The sequence below is a fragment of the Pagrus pagrus genome, assembly GCF_965226575.1.
Source record: "Pagrus pagrus genome assembly, chromosome: 11".
Taxonomy (NCBI): domain Eukaryota; kingdom Metazoa; phylum Chordata; class Actinopteri; order Spariformes; family Sparidae; genus Pagrus; species Pagrus pagrus.
The window spans coordinates 12,151,597-12,171,555 of NC_140195.1; the positions used below are offsets into that span (position 1 = coordinate 12,151,597).

The 19,959-nt window shown below is 38.6% G+C and overlaps 2 protein-coding genes across 2 annotated transcripts; both read left to right on the forward strand.

Moving 5' to 3' along the window:
* Window positions 1-1,441: 1,441 nt before the first annotated feature.
* rab5if (RAB5 interacting factor) lies at window positions 1,442-6,508 on the forward strand. Its single transcript, XM_084366999.1, has 4 exons — window positions 1,442-1,751; window positions 2,605-2,708; window positions 3,143-3,272; window positions 4,894-6,508. Exons 1-4 carry the CDS (start codon window positions 1,644-1,646, stop codon window positions 4,933-4,935), a joined length of 384 nt encoding a protein of 127 aa, XP_084223125.1. The 5' UTR covers window positions 1,442-1,643; the 3' UTR covers window positions 4,936-6,508.
* Window positions 6,509-8,148: 1,640 nt separating this feature from the next.
* On the forward strand, window positions 8,149-18,882 carry dhx35 (DEAH-box helicase 35). The gene is made up of 21 exons (XM_084367552.1): window positions 8,149-8,200; window positions 8,599-8,726; window positions 8,843-8,935; window positions 9,237-9,314; window positions 9,452-9,556; window positions 9,640-9,701; window positions 9,908-9,977; window positions 11,306-11,365; window positions 11,857-11,969; window positions 12,053-12,149; window positions 12,254-12,412; window positions 13,682-13,892; window positions 14,067-14,191; window positions 14,449-14,503; window positions 14,662-14,852; window positions 14,961-15,038; window positions 15,170-15,299; window positions 15,524-15,605; window positions 15,709-15,780; window positions 16,786-16,897; window positions 17,130-18,882. Exons 1-21 carry the CDS (start codon window positions 8,161-8,163, stop codon window positions 17,166-17,168), a joined length of 2,100 nt encoding a protein of 699 aa, XP_084223678.1. The 5' UTR covers window positions 8,149-8,160; the 3' UTR covers window positions 17,169-18,882.
* The last annotated feature ends 1,077 nt before the right edge of the window (window positions 18,883-19,959 follow it).

Consider the following 19,959-nt stretch of genomic DNA (forward strand, 5'->3'; position numbering starts at 1 on the left):
CTTTTCTAACTTTAACCATTGCATCGTCATGCACCGTCATTAACAACTGCATTATATTGGCAAACTACTGTTATCTTATTTCTATTTTTTAAAATCTTTTGTTAATTTTTTTATCTCAGGTTTTCGTCAGAATGTTCATACAATCATACTTCAGCTGATGGATGATGATCACTTCATACATTAGTTGCCTTGTGCCATTTTTTTTTTAAAACTAGACACCTGTTGACTCTTATCGTCCTTTTGAGATATGCATCATATGAAGCTGCAGTGATAAGGCGAATAATCGAATAGAAAAAAGTTATTGACTGAAAATTGGTCAGCTACTATTTTGATCATCAACTAATCTTTTTTTTTTAGAAAATAAATGCCTTCTTGGGGTCCCAGACTCTCAAATCATATTACTTTCTGGTGTGTTTTTTTGTGTTTATGATTTTAAACATCTCTGGGTTTTGGACTGTAAGTTAATAATGAGTATAATGTGATGTTTGTGGAAATACTTTGTGCCTGATGTCATATACAACTGTATCAAAAACTCTGATTGCAGTATTTATTGACATAACAAGTTACATGTATTTATTTTGATTTAGTTTGTTTTTCTTTCATTATAAAATGAAAATAAGATAAGGCTTTATTAATCCCTCAGTGGACAAATTCATGTGTTACAGCTTTAGATTCATAGGCAGAGGGAATCAAACCAAATCAAATCAATTTTATTTATACAGCCACAAAACACAATCACATTGCTTCAGTGGGCTTTACAATCTGTACAGTGAACGGCATCCTCTGTCCTTAGACCCTCAATTCGAGTGAGGAAAAACATGCCATAATGAGAAATAAAAAACCTTTAACAGGAGGATTTTAAAAAAAAGAACAACAGTGACTAAGTGGTAGAAATATAAAAGCAGGACAAAGCAAGACAAAAATAGAATACTATAAATATTACTGAAATAGATATTTTCATATTATGTGAAATAGATGATACTACTACTACTACTACTACTACTACTACTACTACTATTACTACTACTACTACTACTACTAATAATAATAATAATAATAATAATAATAATTAAAAGAAGAAGAAGAAGACTATATACACTATACACTGTTTGCCTTTAACTATATGATCAGGAGGACAACTGCACATGATAAAAATTGTACCCATAGTTGTAATACACACATTCTGTGTAGCACTGTATTTAAGAAAAGTCTATGAAAATAAATAAAAATTGCCTGGAGACAATCTGATTGCACAGGATACAAGGATGGATTGCACAGGAACTTTGTACAGTGTAAACATGTAATATACTGTATATAAGTATGTAGGATAGATCAGATCCCCGCCGCTGGGGGTCGCTGTGGAATTAAAGCAGGTTCTTGGCAGTAGCGGCGCAGAAACGTCGCACTTTCTGATTGGCTGTCGGTTGCTGGGGTCAAACAGTACTGCGCATGCGCAGGTAGCTTTTTTTGGGTTAGCGACTGAAATCTGTCAGATCAGCGGAGCGTACAATCTCCTCATACCTTCATATATTTCATGCTGTTTCGTTTCCCTAGACATCGCTAGAGGCTCAAGTCTACTTTCAGGCGTCATTAGATTTGGATTGTAACTTTTTGACGTCTGTAGCCGAAGGAAACAGCAAAGAATGACGAGCAATACAAAGCGGAAAGAAGAAAGTCATCTGCTGAATGGGGGTGTAAAACAGTCCACATGGAGCAAAGCCTTCAACGGTAATGCTGTTTGGGAAGAGAAGGTCAGTCAGTTGCCCTTTAAAAAAAAATTCAGTCAAGCTCATATGTCGTCGTAGTCGCCAGTAGCTGCTCTAAAGTTTTCAGTGCACCTAATTTGTCGTCAGGTGTCCAAAATCGCTGCTATCTGGAGCTAGCTGCCATGCTAAGGATTAATCAGATTTGGCTGGTTTAGCTGACAAATCGATACAGTGGGAAACTAAACGTGGCAGTCGGCGACATGTAAATGCTGTTGGGATTTGTCACCCACTACTCACTGAATTCAAGGGATTAAGTAAATGGAATGCTTTTTAAATGCTCTTCTACATGGTCAATTATCACATTTTTAATTAAGTTAATCGCTGGTTAGTCTGTAAAATGTCGAAAATATAGTGGAAAGTCCTCACATTTAACAGGCTGCAACCATTAACGCTTGATATGTTTGCTTGGAAAAACGACTGAAGCTGTTAATTGATCACAATTGTGATTGTCAGTTAATTGTTTGTCTATTGCTTGCAAGCTTGTTGTGTCAAAGTCTGTTTCCCCCTCACCTTAACCTGAAACCAAACCTCACCACTCATTTCAGCAACTCTTAACCATCATCTCAGTTAACTTAAACAAGGCCTTCACCCACAACACGGAGGTCGTGTGAGACACTTTTTGAAGAAGAAACCAACTTTGACACGAGACTGTTGATGCCTTTTCCTGTTTAGTCAAAACATCAGATTACGCGTTCCTGTTATGAACCCTTTGACTGATGTTTTTTTCCTGTAAAAAGAACTGTAGTTGAACTAGCCCTGATTAACTGCACTAGGGATAGATGTTTTTAGCATTGCATCACTTCAATCAAAGTTAATTTGTCTGTATTCTCTTTTACAGGATGAGTTTTTAGATGTGATATACTGGCTTCGACAAATTATTGCAGTAATCCTCGGCGTGATATGGGGTGTTGCACCGCTGAAAGGATTTCTGGGCATAGCCATGTAAGTATCCTGTACAGCCTGTATCAACCTTACATCTGTAAAACTATGTCGTTTTGGAAATGAAATTCAAACTCAGAATTTTTATATTTACAATGATAATCAAAAATGCTGTATAAACAAGCTGCTCTCAGAGGGAAAAAAGGTCCACAGAACACTGTTTGAATATAGAAAGGTAAAATAAAAGTAGTAAAATAGTATGAAGTAGTGTTGTCCTTTTATGGTCAGTTTGTTTATTCAGTCATAAAAACAGAGAGTTTGTTTATTTAGTTTGTTTAGGCATTAAAGATTCAATCAATGAGGATCTTTCTCTTCTGATTAGAAGTTGTTTCGCAAAACTACATAGTGCACCTTTAAACGGTCTAAAAGTGTCTTCATATCTGACTGTACAAGAAAAACACAAAAAAGTGAACATCTTCATGTCTTTGCCTTTTTAGATTCTGCATCATCAACGCTGGCGTCCTGTATGTATACTTCAGCAGCTTTCAGCAGATTGATGAGGAAGAGTATGGTGGCACGTGGGAACTCACCAAAGAAGGCTTCATGACATCTTTTGCTCTGTTTCTGGTGAGGATGTTCACCTTATGCTCACTTCAGCTTTAAATTACAGAGTGATCCCACCAATTTTACTGGATATGTGAAAAAATGAGTATAAAGCCTTTTGTGGCTCCAGAGGAAAGCTGCATGTGATCTGATAAATTACCTCCAGTTATGTTACTCAGTGGCAAGTTGTGTTGTGGGTAATGTATGCGCCAGGTTTTGATAAGCAGCCCACTGTTCTAACATTGTGCTTTTACAACACTGTGGGACTCATTATTGACAGTTTGATACAGCAGAACCAAAGATATCACCTTTTTTATTCCACACATTCTTCTTCCTTTTTAAAACCTGGTGCCTACATTACCCACAATGCAACCCAGCCACTTTCACTCCATTGGAGGCAATTTATCAGATGCAGCTTCTTCTGGAGCCACAAAAGGATTGTACTACTTTTTTCACATCTGCAGTTAATCTTTCCAGTACCTGTAAACACACTTAAATGTGTAAAATTGGTGAAGTTACCCCGTAAAACAATCCCCAGTGTAGTGTTCTCTAGTTGGATGGAAAAGTTCATGTTCAGTGTGTTGTCTTATTATCAAAGGTGTGGCCAATTCAGTTTCAAGTCTACACCGTAGGGACTTTAAAAGTCGAGCAGGGAAGGGAAGTGTGCACCAATTAAATGTTTAATTCACCACATTCCATGATTGCAAACATCTAAATTAAAAGATACATTTTGTAATGCTTAATGCTTTGCGGTTCACTGCATCTCACTGCAAGTACTACAAGATGTGAGAATGAACCACGGCTCTAAAGGCGCCTACACACTGTGCAATCACTGTGCAATTTTAGGCTGCCCCGGGCAAAAGATGATGAGTAAAATGTGGTGAAATCTTTGGTCATCAAGATAAGTCCACTGGTTGCCCATTTTAGAGCTTCAGCAACTAATTGGTATGCGACAGGAATTGGTCTCAGAGTACATTGGCAAGCTAGTGTTGAGCTGCTGCCAAAAACATATATACACCTCAAACTCGCTTTTTAATTGTTTTCCTGCATTTACTAACAAAGACTGTGTAAACATTTTAGTAAACCCATATCACACAATGTGAGACACAGTGAACCTGCAAGATTACTGTCATAGTACAATATATCATGAAGTAAATGTTGATGTCACGATTTAATGGTTTTTGGATTGTTCGATTAAAACCTCGCTTTCACTGTGCAATTTTGCCACTGGGCACGAAATCTCCCCAGAAGATCAAGGCTGACTCACAATCCAGTCAATCTGTCATCCTGGCACCATTTCTATCTGCTTTCACGTCTCCATTTTAGACTTGATGATTGAATAAACTCACGATTTGTCTACTCTGAGGAAAATGGAAAGTGATCGGGTTGTCTTTGCTACAGAACCGTCAACAATAATACTTCATGGAAATGCTACAATGTGGGGAGTTGTGCATTTCAGCTTTAATTAAAAGAAGAGGTTCTTCTGTTTATTGTTCTCAGACCTTTTGTTGTTTTGTTTTTTAGTTCAGCCAGTCATTAGTCAGTCCGTAGTGCTTACCGCTATGAAATAACACAATAAAATGTTTGTGAAGCAAATGATTTGATCATTAGTGTCTAACCAGCCTTTTTTTTTTCTCTTTTCCAGGTGGTGTGGATAATCTTTTACACAGCGCTACATTTTGACTGAGAAGAATGCATTGGACACTAAAAAACAAACATTTCTGTTGAAGTAAATTGTCAAGACAGAGGAACTCCATGGCTTGAGGGGTGTCAACACTCCTGCATATACAGTATGACTTTTCAGTGTACAGTGCTTCATTGGAATCCTAGTTTGATTAACGAGATCCTGCAAGACCACCGTGATGAACATGTTTCAATACTGTACATCTCTCTAATTTTGGGGGTTTCTGTTTAAGGCACCCTCCATTTCACTTCCCATATGTTATCTTTCCTTCCTCACCACCATCTCTGACAAAACACTAACAAATATGACAAGCAAATATTTCAGCCGAGATTGGTAAATCAGAATAAGGATTTTTGTTGGTTTACTGCAGGCCTTTTCTTGACATGAATGCAGATTTTAGATCGTAAAGATAACAACCATTATATGTATTCATCCTCGCTGCTCATGAGGTTAAGTAACAGGAACTGGGAAATAAAAACAAAGTCTCACCATATAGTCATTAGGGTTCAATCTGTCCACGAGTGTGAAGTGTTACCTTTTAATTTAGGGACAAAACGCACCGTATTTGATGTCTAAAACAACTCTTAAAGGATTAATTTTTTGTTACTGTCACTGTTAAATCACCCCTCTGAAATGTCAATTCAAGATGATATGTTTGCCTTTTTAAGAAACCAATCTGGGCCTGACAAAATAATGAGTTAAGTGTCATGGCAGTAAGCACATTATAGTACTATTAAGAATAACTCCTACAGTATGTGTCTGTGGTTTTAAATGAATTGTGATTAAGAGCTTCATTTTTTTGCTCCATGGATATAAATATAACATTTTTGAATAAAATCTGACAATTGTTATTTCTTCTGAAGAGTCTGGTGTCCAACAAATGTGAAAACTAGTAGCTAAACACATCTTAAATCTTACTAATTTTAGCATTAAAAAAAAAAGTGCTGGTGGTCAGATACACATATCAGCTGATATCCAATCCCAGTATCTACCAGTAGTATCAATGCGCTGTTACTGCAGCCAGGAACTAACAACCATCTAAGTTATCTGTCCATTGTAATCATTTCTTCAAGAGCAAAGGGGGAGGAAACGTGCATGCCGTTTTCAGATGCAAACGTTCACAGATTCAGGCTAAAAACTGGTCTGTGCACTGCCATGACTTGCTGTTCATGTATATCTAGATGCCATTTATCAATGGCATTAGTTGGGAGAGTAGAAATAATTTAAATTTATTATTTGTTTTTCTTTTCTCTCACATGTAGCTTCCAGATCAAAGTCTTGCCTGTTTTATTGAAATTAATTTAAACTTGTCTGTAAATTCTGTACAATGTCCCTTTTGTCAAATCCACCTTGTATTATTACACAGATTTATTTGTACTTATGTTATATCTTGTTTGATGTAACATATTTCTCAGTATTTTATAGTGAAGAACTTTTAAAAACAGTTCTCGCGTAAGTTCTTGTAATGATACTGTTATATTAGATACGCAGCTGGTGTTTGAAAGGATTGTATTTTCTGATCAAATCTTTTGGGAATCATTAAACATGGGCTTTATTTGGCCTCCATTTTCAAAGAGATGCTATCTGTGTTTTTTTATTGAAATGAAAAATAAATCTTTGTCAGATTATTTATTCACTGATTGTGAAAAGATATTACAGAAAGTACTGCAGAAATAACTTCCAAGTATCAAAATAAAAGTACTCACTGGATGGTCGAATGCCTAGTTGTCGGATCATTATCCTGTGAAAGAAGCATTTTGATTAGCTTATTTCAGCTACTTCATCAACGGTTGGTTGCATCATATTTTGTAAGCTGAGCACATGTAACAGTTATATGCAACACCCTGATTTTTAAAGTAAGTACAGCTGTCAGATAAATGTAGTGGAGTAAAAAGTACATAATTTTTCTCACAAATGTAGAGAAACAATGGAAGCAAAGTACCTTCTTAAGGGAAAAAGTTCACCCAAAAACAAAAATTTAATCATTATCTACTCAGCCTCAAAACAATGGAATGGCGGGTGAAGTTTCATAGTCCACAAAACATTTCTGGAGCTTCACAGCAAAACAGTGCTGCAGCATTCTCCTAAATAACTGGATAAGATAATATAAGACATATATAATATATAGATATATAAGATAATATCTTTTCAAATCAATTTTGGAAGTTGTATGGAGCCATTTTAATATTTTGTTCAGTTGTTTTTGTCCACGTGTACTTCAGTTGTTTTGGGAAATACTGCAACACTGTTCTCCTTTGAAGCCCCAGAAATGTGATGACAAAACTGAACGCGACTTTCCATCGGCATGAGGTCGAGCAGATAAGGACTGAATTTCCATTTTTCGGTGAACTTGCCCTTTAAGTGCAGTACTTGAGTAAATGTACATAGTTACTTTCCACCACGTATAGTATTGGAAATAAGTTTGGTCACTTGTATGCTTGTATGGTAAATCTGATATTGTGATAGCCCTACTTAATGTCTTAAAACATTTTCATTTCCCAACTTTTCACAAATGTTTCTTCTTTTATTGGTGGAAATTGGCTTTAAATACCACTTTAATCCTCGCTACAGACCCACTGAGCAAAAACATATCCAAAAGTTGTGACGTTAAAGAGACAAGAGCCAGGATGTTGGTTCTTTTGATGTATTTTTTAACGTCTTTTTAAAGTTCACTTGTGATTTCCAGGTGACATCCTTACAGGGTTCAAAATTAAAGTTTTTACAATGTAATTTAAGACATATTTTCAACTTCAGTTACAGTTACAGAACTTCTTGTGGTTCATAATTTGAGTATTTATGATGGCAACTTTTAATCTATGCAGCAAAAGCAACTAACAGGATTTGAACCCTGATCCTCAACCTCAATAGTCTGAATGAGGCATGTACTTTATTGGAGAGCTATTTATCAGCTTTAGTAAGTACAATGTTTGGTCATTCAGTGTTCATAAGGTAGGGTAACGTTGCAAGGTTGGATGACCAAACATGAAGTTTTAATCGAGCTGATGAAGAGCTCATACTGTAGCTGTTTATTTCACACATAGAAATAAGAGAGTACTCTTTGTACTTATCAGAGCCCATCACACCTGCTGGACAGGGATGAATTTCACCTAACGTGAACCTGCAAACACGCTGACATCATTCATAAAATCTCCGAAGAAAACCCACATCATGACGTCACCTACAAAGTAAAAAAAAAAAAAAGAAAAAATATGTGACGTAGTGGCCAAGATGGCGGCTCCCCTTTCCACGATGAAATTTTGGAAGCCGGGTAAGTACGAAAAAACGCATAAATGAGGCTGTTAATGTAATTTTTCCGTGTTTGTATTTATACCCGGGCGGCTGCTACGGTAGTTGAGCCGGTCTCGGTGTGGTTTCGGTCGCTTTCACGGCCGCTGCGTGCTCTGCAGACTGTCGGTCCAAACGTAAGCTCTGCGGATTCAAAGTGTGACCTGCCAAAATAAAACACACAAGCTGAGAGGCGAGACGGTACGACAGCTACACGACAAAACCACGCCATTAACGTGGCTTTAGTCGCTCATAGGTCGTTCATTTCCGTGGCAGGACGTTGCACTTAAACCCTGGCTGTCGTCCTCTTAAAGCCCATCCGCCTGCTCGCATTTAAATAAAACATCTTCTCTCCACCTTCACCATATGTTCTTGCTCCAGGCGCCGAGGCTCCGGGGATCTCCGAGGAGCGGGAGCTCAACACAGAGACCACCGGCTCCCCCATCATCTTCAACCCGCACACCGCCCTCTCCATCGAGAAGCAGCGACAGAAACTCCCCGTTTTCAAGGTGTCACATCGAGTCTCAGCATGAATATAACAACAGGAGTGGGAGTTGTTTGGTCCAGTGGTGTTCAATTGTTTATTATGAATCTTATTTTTGTTTTGTTGTTGTTTCATATCCAGCACAGAAACAACATCTTATACTTGGTGGAGAGCTTCCAGACTGTCATTATAGTTGGTGAGACAGGATGTGGAAAGACAACACAGATACCTCAGGTTGGTATAATCCCTGCATTTATTTATACACTACTTTAAATAGATTCACATATGCACCTACTCTAACAGCTAACGGCCCATGATTGCCGCAGTGGACTGACACCCTTCATGTGGTTTTGCTCACATAGAGATTTTTTTTTCCACGTGACCTTGTCTTCATGCTTAGTGGCCTTTTCGTGTTTTGGACCACATCAGCTAGGCTTTAATTTATGCCGAATCTGCTGTTCTGCAACATCAGTGTCTCCATCTCATGCTTTGTACTCCTCTCCTTTTTTCTGATCTACCATCTGACTCCTTGCAGTACCTGATGGAGGCTGGCTGGGCAGCCGAGGGGAAGGTGATTGGAGTGACACAGCCTCGCCGCGTGGCTGCTATCTCTGTAAGTCCCACCACCGCTCAGCTCAGCTCTGTCGCCGTTTGCCAATGTCATTTCACTGTGAGATATTTAGTTCACACTGACAGAAGGACACGCGCCTGCTTCAAATCCTCCATTTCCCCCCTCTTTCCTGCTGATAGGTAGCTAACCGTGTGGCAGAGGAGCGGGGGGCCCTGCTGGGACATGAGGTGGGCTACACCATCCGATTTGATGACTGCTCTGATCCCCACACCACAAGAATCAAGGTATTCCCCCACCATATGTTTGAAGTCTGCATTAAAGGCTGTCTGATGTTTGGTTTCTTTTTAATTGTGCCCGTGTGCTTCAGTTCCTTACAGATGGCATGCTGGTGCGGGAGATGATGGCTGATCCTCTTTTGAAAAAATACAGGTATGTGATTGTAATAAAGGCGTCACAGTGTATAGCTCATTTTCACACAAATGATGACAGTGTGACAGGGAGCCAGCATGACAAGTACCAGCCTCCTGAAACCTGCAGTGACAATAAAAGAAAACAGTTGCCTTTGTACACATATATTTGCTATGAAGACTGGGTTGGATTCACTCTAATGTTTTTTATTGTGCTGTTCTCCTCAGTGTGTTGATGCTAGATGAAGCGCATGAGAGAACCCTGTATACAGACATCGCCATCGGCCTGCTGAAGAAGGTAATGACAGCTGATTCTTTACTATTCAACTTTAATTGATACTTATAGCCTTTAAAATTGTCCAAAGCGTCTATACTTAAATACATTTCCAACACCACTTATTTGAATATGATCCAATATCCGCATGCCATAGTATCAGACTATCACAGATATATTGGTATCAACATACATGTTGTCCAAAATGTGCCGTTATGAAAGCTTTTTTTTGTTTTTTTAAGAGATTATAATGCAGGAAAAAGAAAGCTCAGGGTGATTTTGAATTATTAAATTCCCCATAAAGTTCACTGTTTCAGTGCACTGATGTCGTTTTAGACTATAAAGTAATTGCTAAACTCTTGAATATCCTGCCTCCGCTATACTTACTATACTGATTATACTATAAGTAACTATAATATCATATAGTAGTAAACAACTATTTGTTATATAAAGATAGAGTGGAGTAATGGCATCCTGAGCAGAGAATAAAGTCCCACTTTCTAGGGATCATTAAAAATATTGTGTGTATATCGGCTGATATATCGAAATCGGAATTTTTTGCCACCTGATATTGGTATCGTTGTCGGCCCCAAAAATCGAGTATTGGTCAGGTTCTATTCGATAGTGTCAAAAAAACCCAACAACAACAAAAAAAACGATTTACAATCAGATTTCCAATAATACATCTATTGTTAGATTATAAGACATGTATGAAAACTTTTAAGAAACTTGTTAAGGCTGAGTCCTTACTGCAGTGGCCTGGGTTCGATTCCAACTTTTTTCTTGTGTACTAAACGAAACAAGCCAATAAAAAACATTTTAAAATGTGCATAACAAAGAATTTATTAACCTTTATTGGGCATTGTTTTCTTTATATTTGGCAGCTGCAAAAGCATAGTTAACTGCTTATAAATGCATAAATGAGTATGTATTTATCTTGATAAAGCAACAACGAAAGCTTCTAAACAGTCTGTAAACAGTTAACAAGGTTCTTATAATTGTTTATAAGTGTCTTATCATCTAACAATAAACATGTTTTATTATGCTAGTTTTACGCTTATATAGTCTTAACAATGTTAATAAACATCTTTTAATGACTTATAAGGGCCTTGTTACCTGTTAACTAACACTTGCATTACCAAATATCCTATTTTGTGTGCCGAGGACTTTTGTCTGTTTGCAGTGTTATTGAAACGGGTATTGAGTATCATTTTTTTTTTTTATGCTAGTATTGTGTTAAAGTTTAAGATGCAACGATCTAGCCATGAAACTAATCCTAGAAGTGTTTTGCATTTGAACACTGACTCAACCTCTCTTTTCACATTGTTTCATGTTCTCCGATTCTCCTCCAGATTCAGAAAAAGCGGCGAGACCTGAGGCTGATTGTGGCGTCTGCCACTCTGGATGCCAAGGTGACTGCATCATTAAGATGAACAGATATGCTAGATTAGCGGGAAGAGAGCAAACAAAGAATGAAGAGAGGGGAAAGTTGATGTCAGGTCAGATCACATTGTACTGACATCCGCGATACTGATGAAAGAAAGACACAATCAGGCCACGACTGCGCTCAGCATTAAACAAGTCAGCTGAAATGCTGTATCAGGCATCTGCTGTACTTTCTGTTTAAAAAGGCTTTTAACTACACATGCAAATTGTTTAGTTATACTGCAGATAAAAGTTGCATCATTTTTAAAATGTCAGATTGAGGGCATGAAGAGTTTTACATCGTTGCTGCAAACATTGGGAAAATACCAGTAGATTAAATATTATTAACTTCCTCTGTAAATAAAACCATGTTAACTGCATCAACTGGCGAATGTCACAAGCTGTTTAGCCTGTTTTTATATAGTAAATGTAACTGCCTCATTAATGTTCTCTGTCCTACCTGTAATATCATCTGAAGAAATTCCACGACTTCTTCAACCTGAACGAGTCCGGAGATCCCAACAAGGACACGTGTGGAATTCTGACGGTGGAGGGACGCACCTTTCCGGTGGACGTCTTCTACACCGTCAGGTAGTCAACACACATAATCCAGCGATTTAGGCAAATATGTATGATTTGCATATTTGTTTTGAACTCTTTTCTTTTGTTCTCAGTCCAGTCCCAGACTATGTGAAGGCAACAGTGGAGACGGTGCTGAAGATCCACGAGACGGAGGATGACGGAGATGTCCTGGCTTTTCTTACTGGGCAGGTCAGCGGCCATATCTTTCACGCTACTCAACCTTATTTTGATAACTTCCATCCAGCAGCTGATTGTGTTCTTCCTCTTATTGTCCCTTGTGTTTTTCTCCTCAGGAGGAGGTGGAGAAAGTGGTGTCCCTTCTCCAGGAGCAGGCCAGGACTCTTTCACGATACGGCATGAAGAAACACCTTAGAATTTTGCCCATGTACTCTGGTCTACCTTACGCTGAGCAGATGAAGGTCTTTGAGAGGGCGCCCTCCTCTGTTCGCAAGGTAAATGTTTTGGTTTGTCTAGATGCATTTGTAGCTTGTTAGTGAAGTTTGCATTTCCTCTATTTTGTATATATTCCCAATTACAAGCAGTAGCTTTAAAGTATCTTGATAATCAGACTGAATTGCTTTTTTCACTTCTCTCCATCATATCTACATTGTTCTGAGATGTGTGCAGCGATTCAAAGTTCTCTTAACATTAACTCTAGCAGTGTTGTAAAATAAAGTACCTATAAGTCATACTTGATTTAAAGTAAAGATATCATGTTAATATACTACTTTGTTAAAAGTGAAAGTCACCCATACGAATAGTACTTCAGTCAATGTATCTAATATTAAATGTACTAAATTATCAAAAGTAGTTACTGTATCTGGCGATAAATGGATTGAAAGCTACGACAAGGAGCTTTCATTTCTTGTTGATTCTGGCGACCCCTTTGGATAAACGATGACTTTGTTTTAGTGCCACAACACCAGACTACAGCTTCTTTCCTCCTCATAAATTCATCTTCAGCATTCCACCATAATCTTTAAAACATTTTTATGACATATCCAACCCAGATAAGTCGGAATCTGACCCGGTGACAGGCATTAAGAATAACTATAATAACAACTATGGCCAATCTTCTCACTGATGGTCTCGTTTGCCTGTGTAGGTAACATAGGGCCATCAGAACTAAATTGAGGCGGTTTCATAACAAGTGAAAATTCCTCGTAGTAGATTTAAGTATCGAATTTACAGGTAAAAGTAAATTATACATATATTTACATGTATGTATATACTGTATGCTGTGGGTTGACAACATGCCTGGCCAATTATTGTTTTTGTGCTGATAAAATAAATTAATAAAAAATAAGTATTTGGGCTAAATACTGTATATAGAATAGTGGAGATTCTAGTTAGAAGTGCTCAAAATGCCATGAAAGCCTTCCATATATTCCATATAAACTTTGAGAGTGACCATATTGAATTACACTAACAGTGCAGGTTTTGACTTAAGTACGGAAGCTCGAGACAATCGTGTCAAAACATATTTTTCCTCTGTTTTCCTGTGATAATGAATTAAATTTAGGTTTTTCTTGAGAATCACTAGTTATTTATGTCATTATCACAGAATAACAAATGTGGTTCTCCCGAGATAAGAGGGAATTTTCTCGAAATATCCGGAAAATGCTTGACCCATGATCATTTAGGGTTTCTGTACAACAAAAGCTGGTAAATTAATGTAATATCCAAAGCGTTTGACTTTCTTTCTTATTTGTTTCTTCCAGGTTGTGGTGGCCACTAACATAGCTGAGACCTCCATCACCATAAATGGCGTTGTATTTGTCATCGACTGTGCGTTTGTGAAGCTGCGAGCCTACAATCCTCGCACTGCCATCGAATCGCTGGTGGTTACTCCCATCTCCAAGGCTTCAGCCAGCCAGAGGGCTGGGAGAGCTGGGCGAAACCGACCTGGGAAATGCTTCCGGCTGTACACGGGTACGTGAGAGTTTGAAGGAACAGAAGAAAGATGATCAAAATATGAGATGAATTCACGCATTGTTAACATAGTGTTGCAGCCTTGTCCTCTCCCTCCACCCTCTCTGCCTGTTTTTCTGTCGCTCTTTGTCATTCCCTCCCTGTGTTTCTTATTGCCTCTGCTCCTTTCACTAGAGGAGGACTTTGAGAAACTGCCTGCCTCTACTGTGCCAGAGATGCAGCGCACCAATTTGGCTCCTGTCATCCTGCAGCTTAAAGCATTAGGCATTGACAACGTGCTGCGGTTCAGCTTCCTTTCTGTGAGTGGCTCACTTTGCATCCATGGGGTGGCTGTGATGTGTTCACCCACTGTGAAAGGAATTGTACTTTACATTTTAATTAGCGTGAATGGCCCTTGGCCTCTGGGGGGAAATGCATAGAAACCATAAAATTAATTCAGTCATTGTGTAGTTGGATGTAATGACAAGACTTCCGAGGTACACCAGAGTCTCACTTTATTCTGTCTTTTTCGGAGTCAATAAATGTTGGACTTTCATCTTTTTTTATGATTTTGCAGCCTCCTCCAGCTCAGACGATGGTTCAGGCACTAGAGCTGCTCTACGCTCTGGGAGGTAAGAAACAAAACTGTCAGCACGATGGAAAAGTAAAAAGGGAAACTGTCCTTCAACTGCAAGACTACTGTTCAAAATTCAGTGACGGCAAGCATCTACAAGCTAAGGTGTCCTTGCACATGATGCAGAATCTAAACCAGCTGTGTGTCTGTTGGCAGGTCTGGACCATTACGGCCGTTTGACTGATCCCATGGGTGTGCGGATGGCAGAGTTTCCTCTCAGCCCCATGTTTGCCAAGATGCTCCTGGAGTCAGGAAACTTCGGCTGCTCCAAAGAGATTGTCACCATTGCGGCAATGATGCAGATTCAGAATATATTTGTCGTGCCGCCCAATCAGAAGAAAGCTGCTGTAAGTGAAAAAAACAGGCTTTCAAAAAGAGCGTGTTGTACTGTATATATGGCAGAAATGCTCTGTCAGCAAAACAATTAGCCCATTTCTGCTATCTCGCCCGTACAGGCCCGAGAGCACAGGAAATTCGCAGTGGCTGAGGGGGACCACCTCACCATGCTGAATGTGTATGAAGCATTCATTAAGGTACAGTGCGTGTGTGTATATGTACAGTATATAGCTCAGCCGGTGACGGTGGACACAACACTGAACTCAGCAAAAACAGGGAAGAAGTTGACCGACATCAAGACTCTGAAATCTTCTCCTCTTTCCTGCAGCACCAGAAGAGCTCCCAGTGGTGTCAGGAACACTTCCTCAATTATAAGGGTCTGCTGCGGGCTGTGACTGTACGAGAGCAGCTCCGGCGTCTCATGAACAAGTTTAAGGTGCCACGGACTTCCAGTGAAGGTATACATGCGTCACGTTTATTTTATGTAATGTGTGTTCGTACCAGACGAGGTTGCATCAGGAGCTGGTGACATCTCTTGTTTTTAATCTTTTAAATCTGTGCTACTTTGAAGAACGTTGATATTAGTATGAAAACATGGTAATAACCCTTTGCATCACCCTCATATACAAAACGAAACCAAAATAGTAATTTGACATGTACATTGCTATTTTCTTTTGCACAGGTGACCCTGATGTGATCTTGAAGTGCATTGTATTAGGATTTTTCTCTAATGCAGCCCGCATTCACCATTCTGGTTCCTATCGGTGAGAGTTAGATATCAGACTTTTCCCAGCAAATGAATGTCAGTTTTTGTGCACGTTTAAATCACATGACACACACACACTCCTGTTCATTCCTTCCTGCCAGGACTTTAAGAGATGATCGTGAGCTCCACATCCATCCTAACTCTGTGCTTTTTGGAGAGAAACCTCCAAAATGGTCAGTATATTTTCCTCATATGTTATCTTGTACAATAAACATGGCTTTCTTTTGATTCCTTTTTCTTTTACATTTATGTTGCACAGAGAATTGATAGTATATCAATGTACATGTACATTGAGAGTAAGATTTATGCTCTCCTGCTTACAGTTGTTCCCAGATGTTTAAACACGTTTCCTGAAACTGCAGCTTATTTCTCAAAATCTTTAACAGAAAACAAAACGAAACTCAAACAGCACTCAAATCCATGTCAGAACGTATTCTATCCACCAAAATGACACACGCAGCTATCATATGAACGTTTCTTATAGAAAATCAATTTGTATACTGGTGTGATTCATGTAATGCACTTCCGTCAAAGTACTGTTTATAGATGTTTGGCTCTATGAGGCCATGCTTCATGCCAAGAATAGGTTGCAATTATATGGTGCATACTGGATTAAGTCTGTTGCCATACTGTAATGCAATACTGTCAATATATTATAAATATTGCATTGTTAAATCATTACATCAGAGTAGGATGCATTTCCCTATCCAATGAGTTCAAATTGGTTGTAAACTTATAGTTGATACTGTCTGCAACATTATCAGAGTTCAAACCAAAGTTTCACGGATTTCATGACAAGTATGGGATCTCTTTTCTTCGCCAGTAGAGGTCACCTAAGGCCCCTCTTTTGCTCTGACATACAATATGATTGAAGTGTTTTGTTAAGGGAGTTTGAACAGGTGAAATGAATTGGTAATTAGTGTGTGGCATTTTGAAGGCCAGTGGTTTCCCACTCAACAAAGTGTGCCAAATGATGTTATTTGTGCTTAGAGTTTTTTAAAAATGTGATTACAAATGTTTCAGAGTGAAAACTAGGATATTGTTCTTAGAGTTTAGCAGTCTGGAGTTTTGTTTTTGATACACGAGCTTTGAGTTTTCAGAATTGTGTGCATGGTTCCAGTTTTTCTGTGTATTCAGTGGAGAAAAACTATAAAAGTTTTCCATTGTCTCATTTCCAGGGTTGTTTTCAATGAAGTGGTGCAGACGGCAAAGTACTACATGCGTGATGTGACTGCTGTGGAGTCGTCCTGGTTGGTTGAGTTGGCCCCTCACTTTTACAAGCAGGCCAAGGTAGGTCGAAGAAAGAAACTTTTGTGATGATTACATGACTAGTAACAGTCTAGTTTCTAAAAAGGTCAGTTCATTGTAGCTGGAAAGGAGCCCCAGTTATGTTGAAAGTATGTCTCTGTTTAGGTTTTATTCTCTGAGCCTCCGACACCAACATGTAGTCACTGTTTTAATAGTCTGCTAGCATGATTATTCCGATTTAATATTAACTCAGTCCTGTCCCTTTCTCTTTCAGCATGGTTCACTGGCCAGCAAGAGGTCCCGGGTCCTCTAAATCTCGCCTTCATTTCACCACGACCGGAAAACTTGTTGAACTAAAAGGAGAAAACCCATCTCAATTTGCCACTGTGCCCCCCTCCATGTTATTGTATATAAAGATGTAAAATATATTTGTTGTCCATGTCCACCTGCACAACCCCACTACACTATGTGGCCATGCTAAAATGGGATCATTGACATTAACGCGTGTGACTTGCTTCATTTGAAAGCGTCCGTCTTGCTCTTTGGCAGGGATGTAGTTTATATTTGATTTGTGAGAGTAAATGGTGATGAATGTGAGATGAGATCAGGCTGTGCCTGATGAGTGTCCATTCAAGTGTGGTCATGTAGTTCATTCATACTTGTACATAGTCAGAGCAGGCTCAGGTCCAGGGAATGGCTCCGGTGCCACAGGCCCGTGCACACCTGGTTCTTGGCTTCATTATTTTTTTAATAGCTGTATTTTCCTGTTACATGATAACTAATGGAAGACACTGGAATGTGAGGATGTTTCCCTTTGAGAGACGAATGGCTTTTTTCCCCCTTCAGTAATTTCTTTTCCCTCATAGCCTGGGTGCCTTTTATGTTTCAAATTAATTTAACTTATTTCACTTCCTATTTACTTTTGATTTCTCAAACTTTCTGTACCTTCATACAGAATGTAGTGGTATATATATTTTCAGGAAATTTGGTGCAGAAGGAAATACATTTCTTTATTTTTCAACCAGGCTCAGATCCTACATCCTATAATGATACTGTGAAAAGACAGCTTTACTTTTTGATCCTTGTTTTCCAATCTGTATTGCCACTTAACTACAGTCTAGCTCAGACATAGTGGCCTTGTCACCACTCTGTGCCAATTTTCTTTATCAGCCTAGTTCACATTTCATTTTCAGGTGGAATGTGTAAACGCACCCAAGCATTGTAAATGAAAAGCTGTGAAATCAAAACTAAAAAGTGCCATTTGTTCCTGTGATGACACACACAGTGCATTCAGACGTGCATCCAAAGCCTCAAAGAAACAGTAGCATTTATTCGATTTCAGCAATCTCTTTGGCCATCCTAATTGCCTTTCCTTTAACTGTTTGTCTCAGCTCAAGCAAGACAGTATTGTGCTTTCCCCCCCCTGTTATTGTCAACATCATCTATCTGGAGTTTAACAAAATGGCCAATTATTTGTGATTTCTGCGATCCATTCCATAACAGCTACATGTGCTCTACATTTCTGCTTTTGTTTTTATTTGTACTTTGTTTTTTGTTTTTGGCCCCGAAAGCGTAAGTGAGCAGTATATTAAAGGTTTGTCATTTCACCAGTAAGGTCACTGTCACCAAATTTTACTTCTGCCTGCATGGTTTGTCATATATCTTGTTCTTGGGGTTACTACTACTGTAGATTCAGTGAAACTGTAATCAATCCGCAGAACAACACACCACACCGTAGCTAGGTAAACCAACTCAAATTAGATGGATATACAAAATGAGGTACCTTTGCATGTAATAATGGTACTCTGATGTAGACCTATAGACTTAAGATCATCTCCTAGACTTATTGCAAATGAAAACATTCGCGAGATGACTTGTTATTCCTCATTTGTGCTGATACTCTTGAGTATGTATGCAGCCAAAGCAGTAATCTGTAGACCTGTGTAATTGCTCACCACTGAGATTAAAATTGTCACCTGTCATTCCTTCCTCACATCCTCAAATAAAGCCTTATTGTCATGCACTGAGTCAGCTTTTGACTTATTTGTTCACAGAACTTTTCTTACTGTACTCTTTTTACAGTGTACAACTTTGCCAGGAGGTGTCACTGTTGTATTACAAACATCATGTACACTGAGCGATTCACGGGACGGTCAGTAGTGTTAGGGCATTTATGAGTGTCTGTAGCTATTAGTTCTACTTGTGATGTAGTGTGAAACTTCAAAATGGCTGTTTGTGCTGTTGACACATGGGTTGAGATGTATGTAGAGTTTGATGTATGAGCCAATAATCCCATTAGAGATGCAGTGAGGTTTAGCATAAGGACTTAACTGCAGTAGTGGCCCATTTATATGGCTACAGTAGGAAAAAAACAGCAAATATTTAAGACTGTCTTTATGATGTCTTGCTGTCAGGTGCAGGGTGTCAGTGCTGTTTGGAAACACTAAAAAGCACAATATAAACTGACAGGATAGTGCACCCTGTCATATTACTTTAATTAGTGTGGTCTTAGTGTCAAAGTCTAGTTTTAAGACCCTCACTATTTATTGAATCAGCTATGGGACAGTTACATTCAAAATGCATTTCACTCTACTTCTCTCAAGAATTAGAAATATAGGTTTAGGACATGTCTGAACTGATCATACCTGACTACATCTGACCTTTCATTACCTCCCTTTTGTAAGGAACTGACTGAACACAACTGTGCTTGCATCTTGCTTGCACAAACGCTAAAGTACACCATTACATTACATTATCATATGTTATGCTTTCACTTTGATCCTATGTTTGCTTTTGCTTGTTTTTGTGGATTATATGACATATTTGCTTGTAATTTGACTTTCTTTTATCAATCTAATCTGCACTATCTGCTTCTTTACTTTGGTTGCAGTGTGTTTAATTGCTGTTTTTAAAATTTACATTTGTAAATTCATATGTTCAATCAAATTACCTATGACCACAGAGCAAATGTGGGCCCAGGGAATATTCTAACATAGAGAGACTGTGTGGTAATTATTATTTTTTATTTATTTATTTACGGATTGATATATGCACTACTAAAGCACAATCAAAAACGTTAACATGGCTCCTGTATTTTTTACCCA

Coding starts and splice junctions, on each gene's coding strand:
- rab5if (XM_084366999.1), top strand. CDS start 1,644: ATGACGAGCAATACAAAGCGGAAAGAAGAAAGTCATCTGCTGAATGGG. Junction 1,752..2,604: donor ATGCTGTTTGGGAAGAGAAG/GTCAGTCAGTTG, acceptor TCTCTTTTACAG/GATGAGTTTTTAGATGTGAT. Junction 3,273..4,893: donor CATCTTTTGCTCTGTTTCTG/GTGAGGATGTTC, acceptor TCTCTTTTCCAG/GTGGTGTGGATAATCTTTTA.
- dhx35 (XM_084367552.1), top strand. CDS start 8,161: ATGGCGGCTCCCCTTTCCACGATGAAATTTTGGAAGCCGG. Junction 11,366..11,856: donor CTGCCACTCTGGATGCCAAG/GTGACTGCATCA, acceptor TATCATCTGAAG/AAATTCCACGACTTCTTCAA. Junction 14,853..14,960: donor CCAATCAGAAGAAAGCTGCT/GTAAGTGAAAAA, acceptor TCGCCCGTACAG/GCCCGAGAGCACAGGAAATT.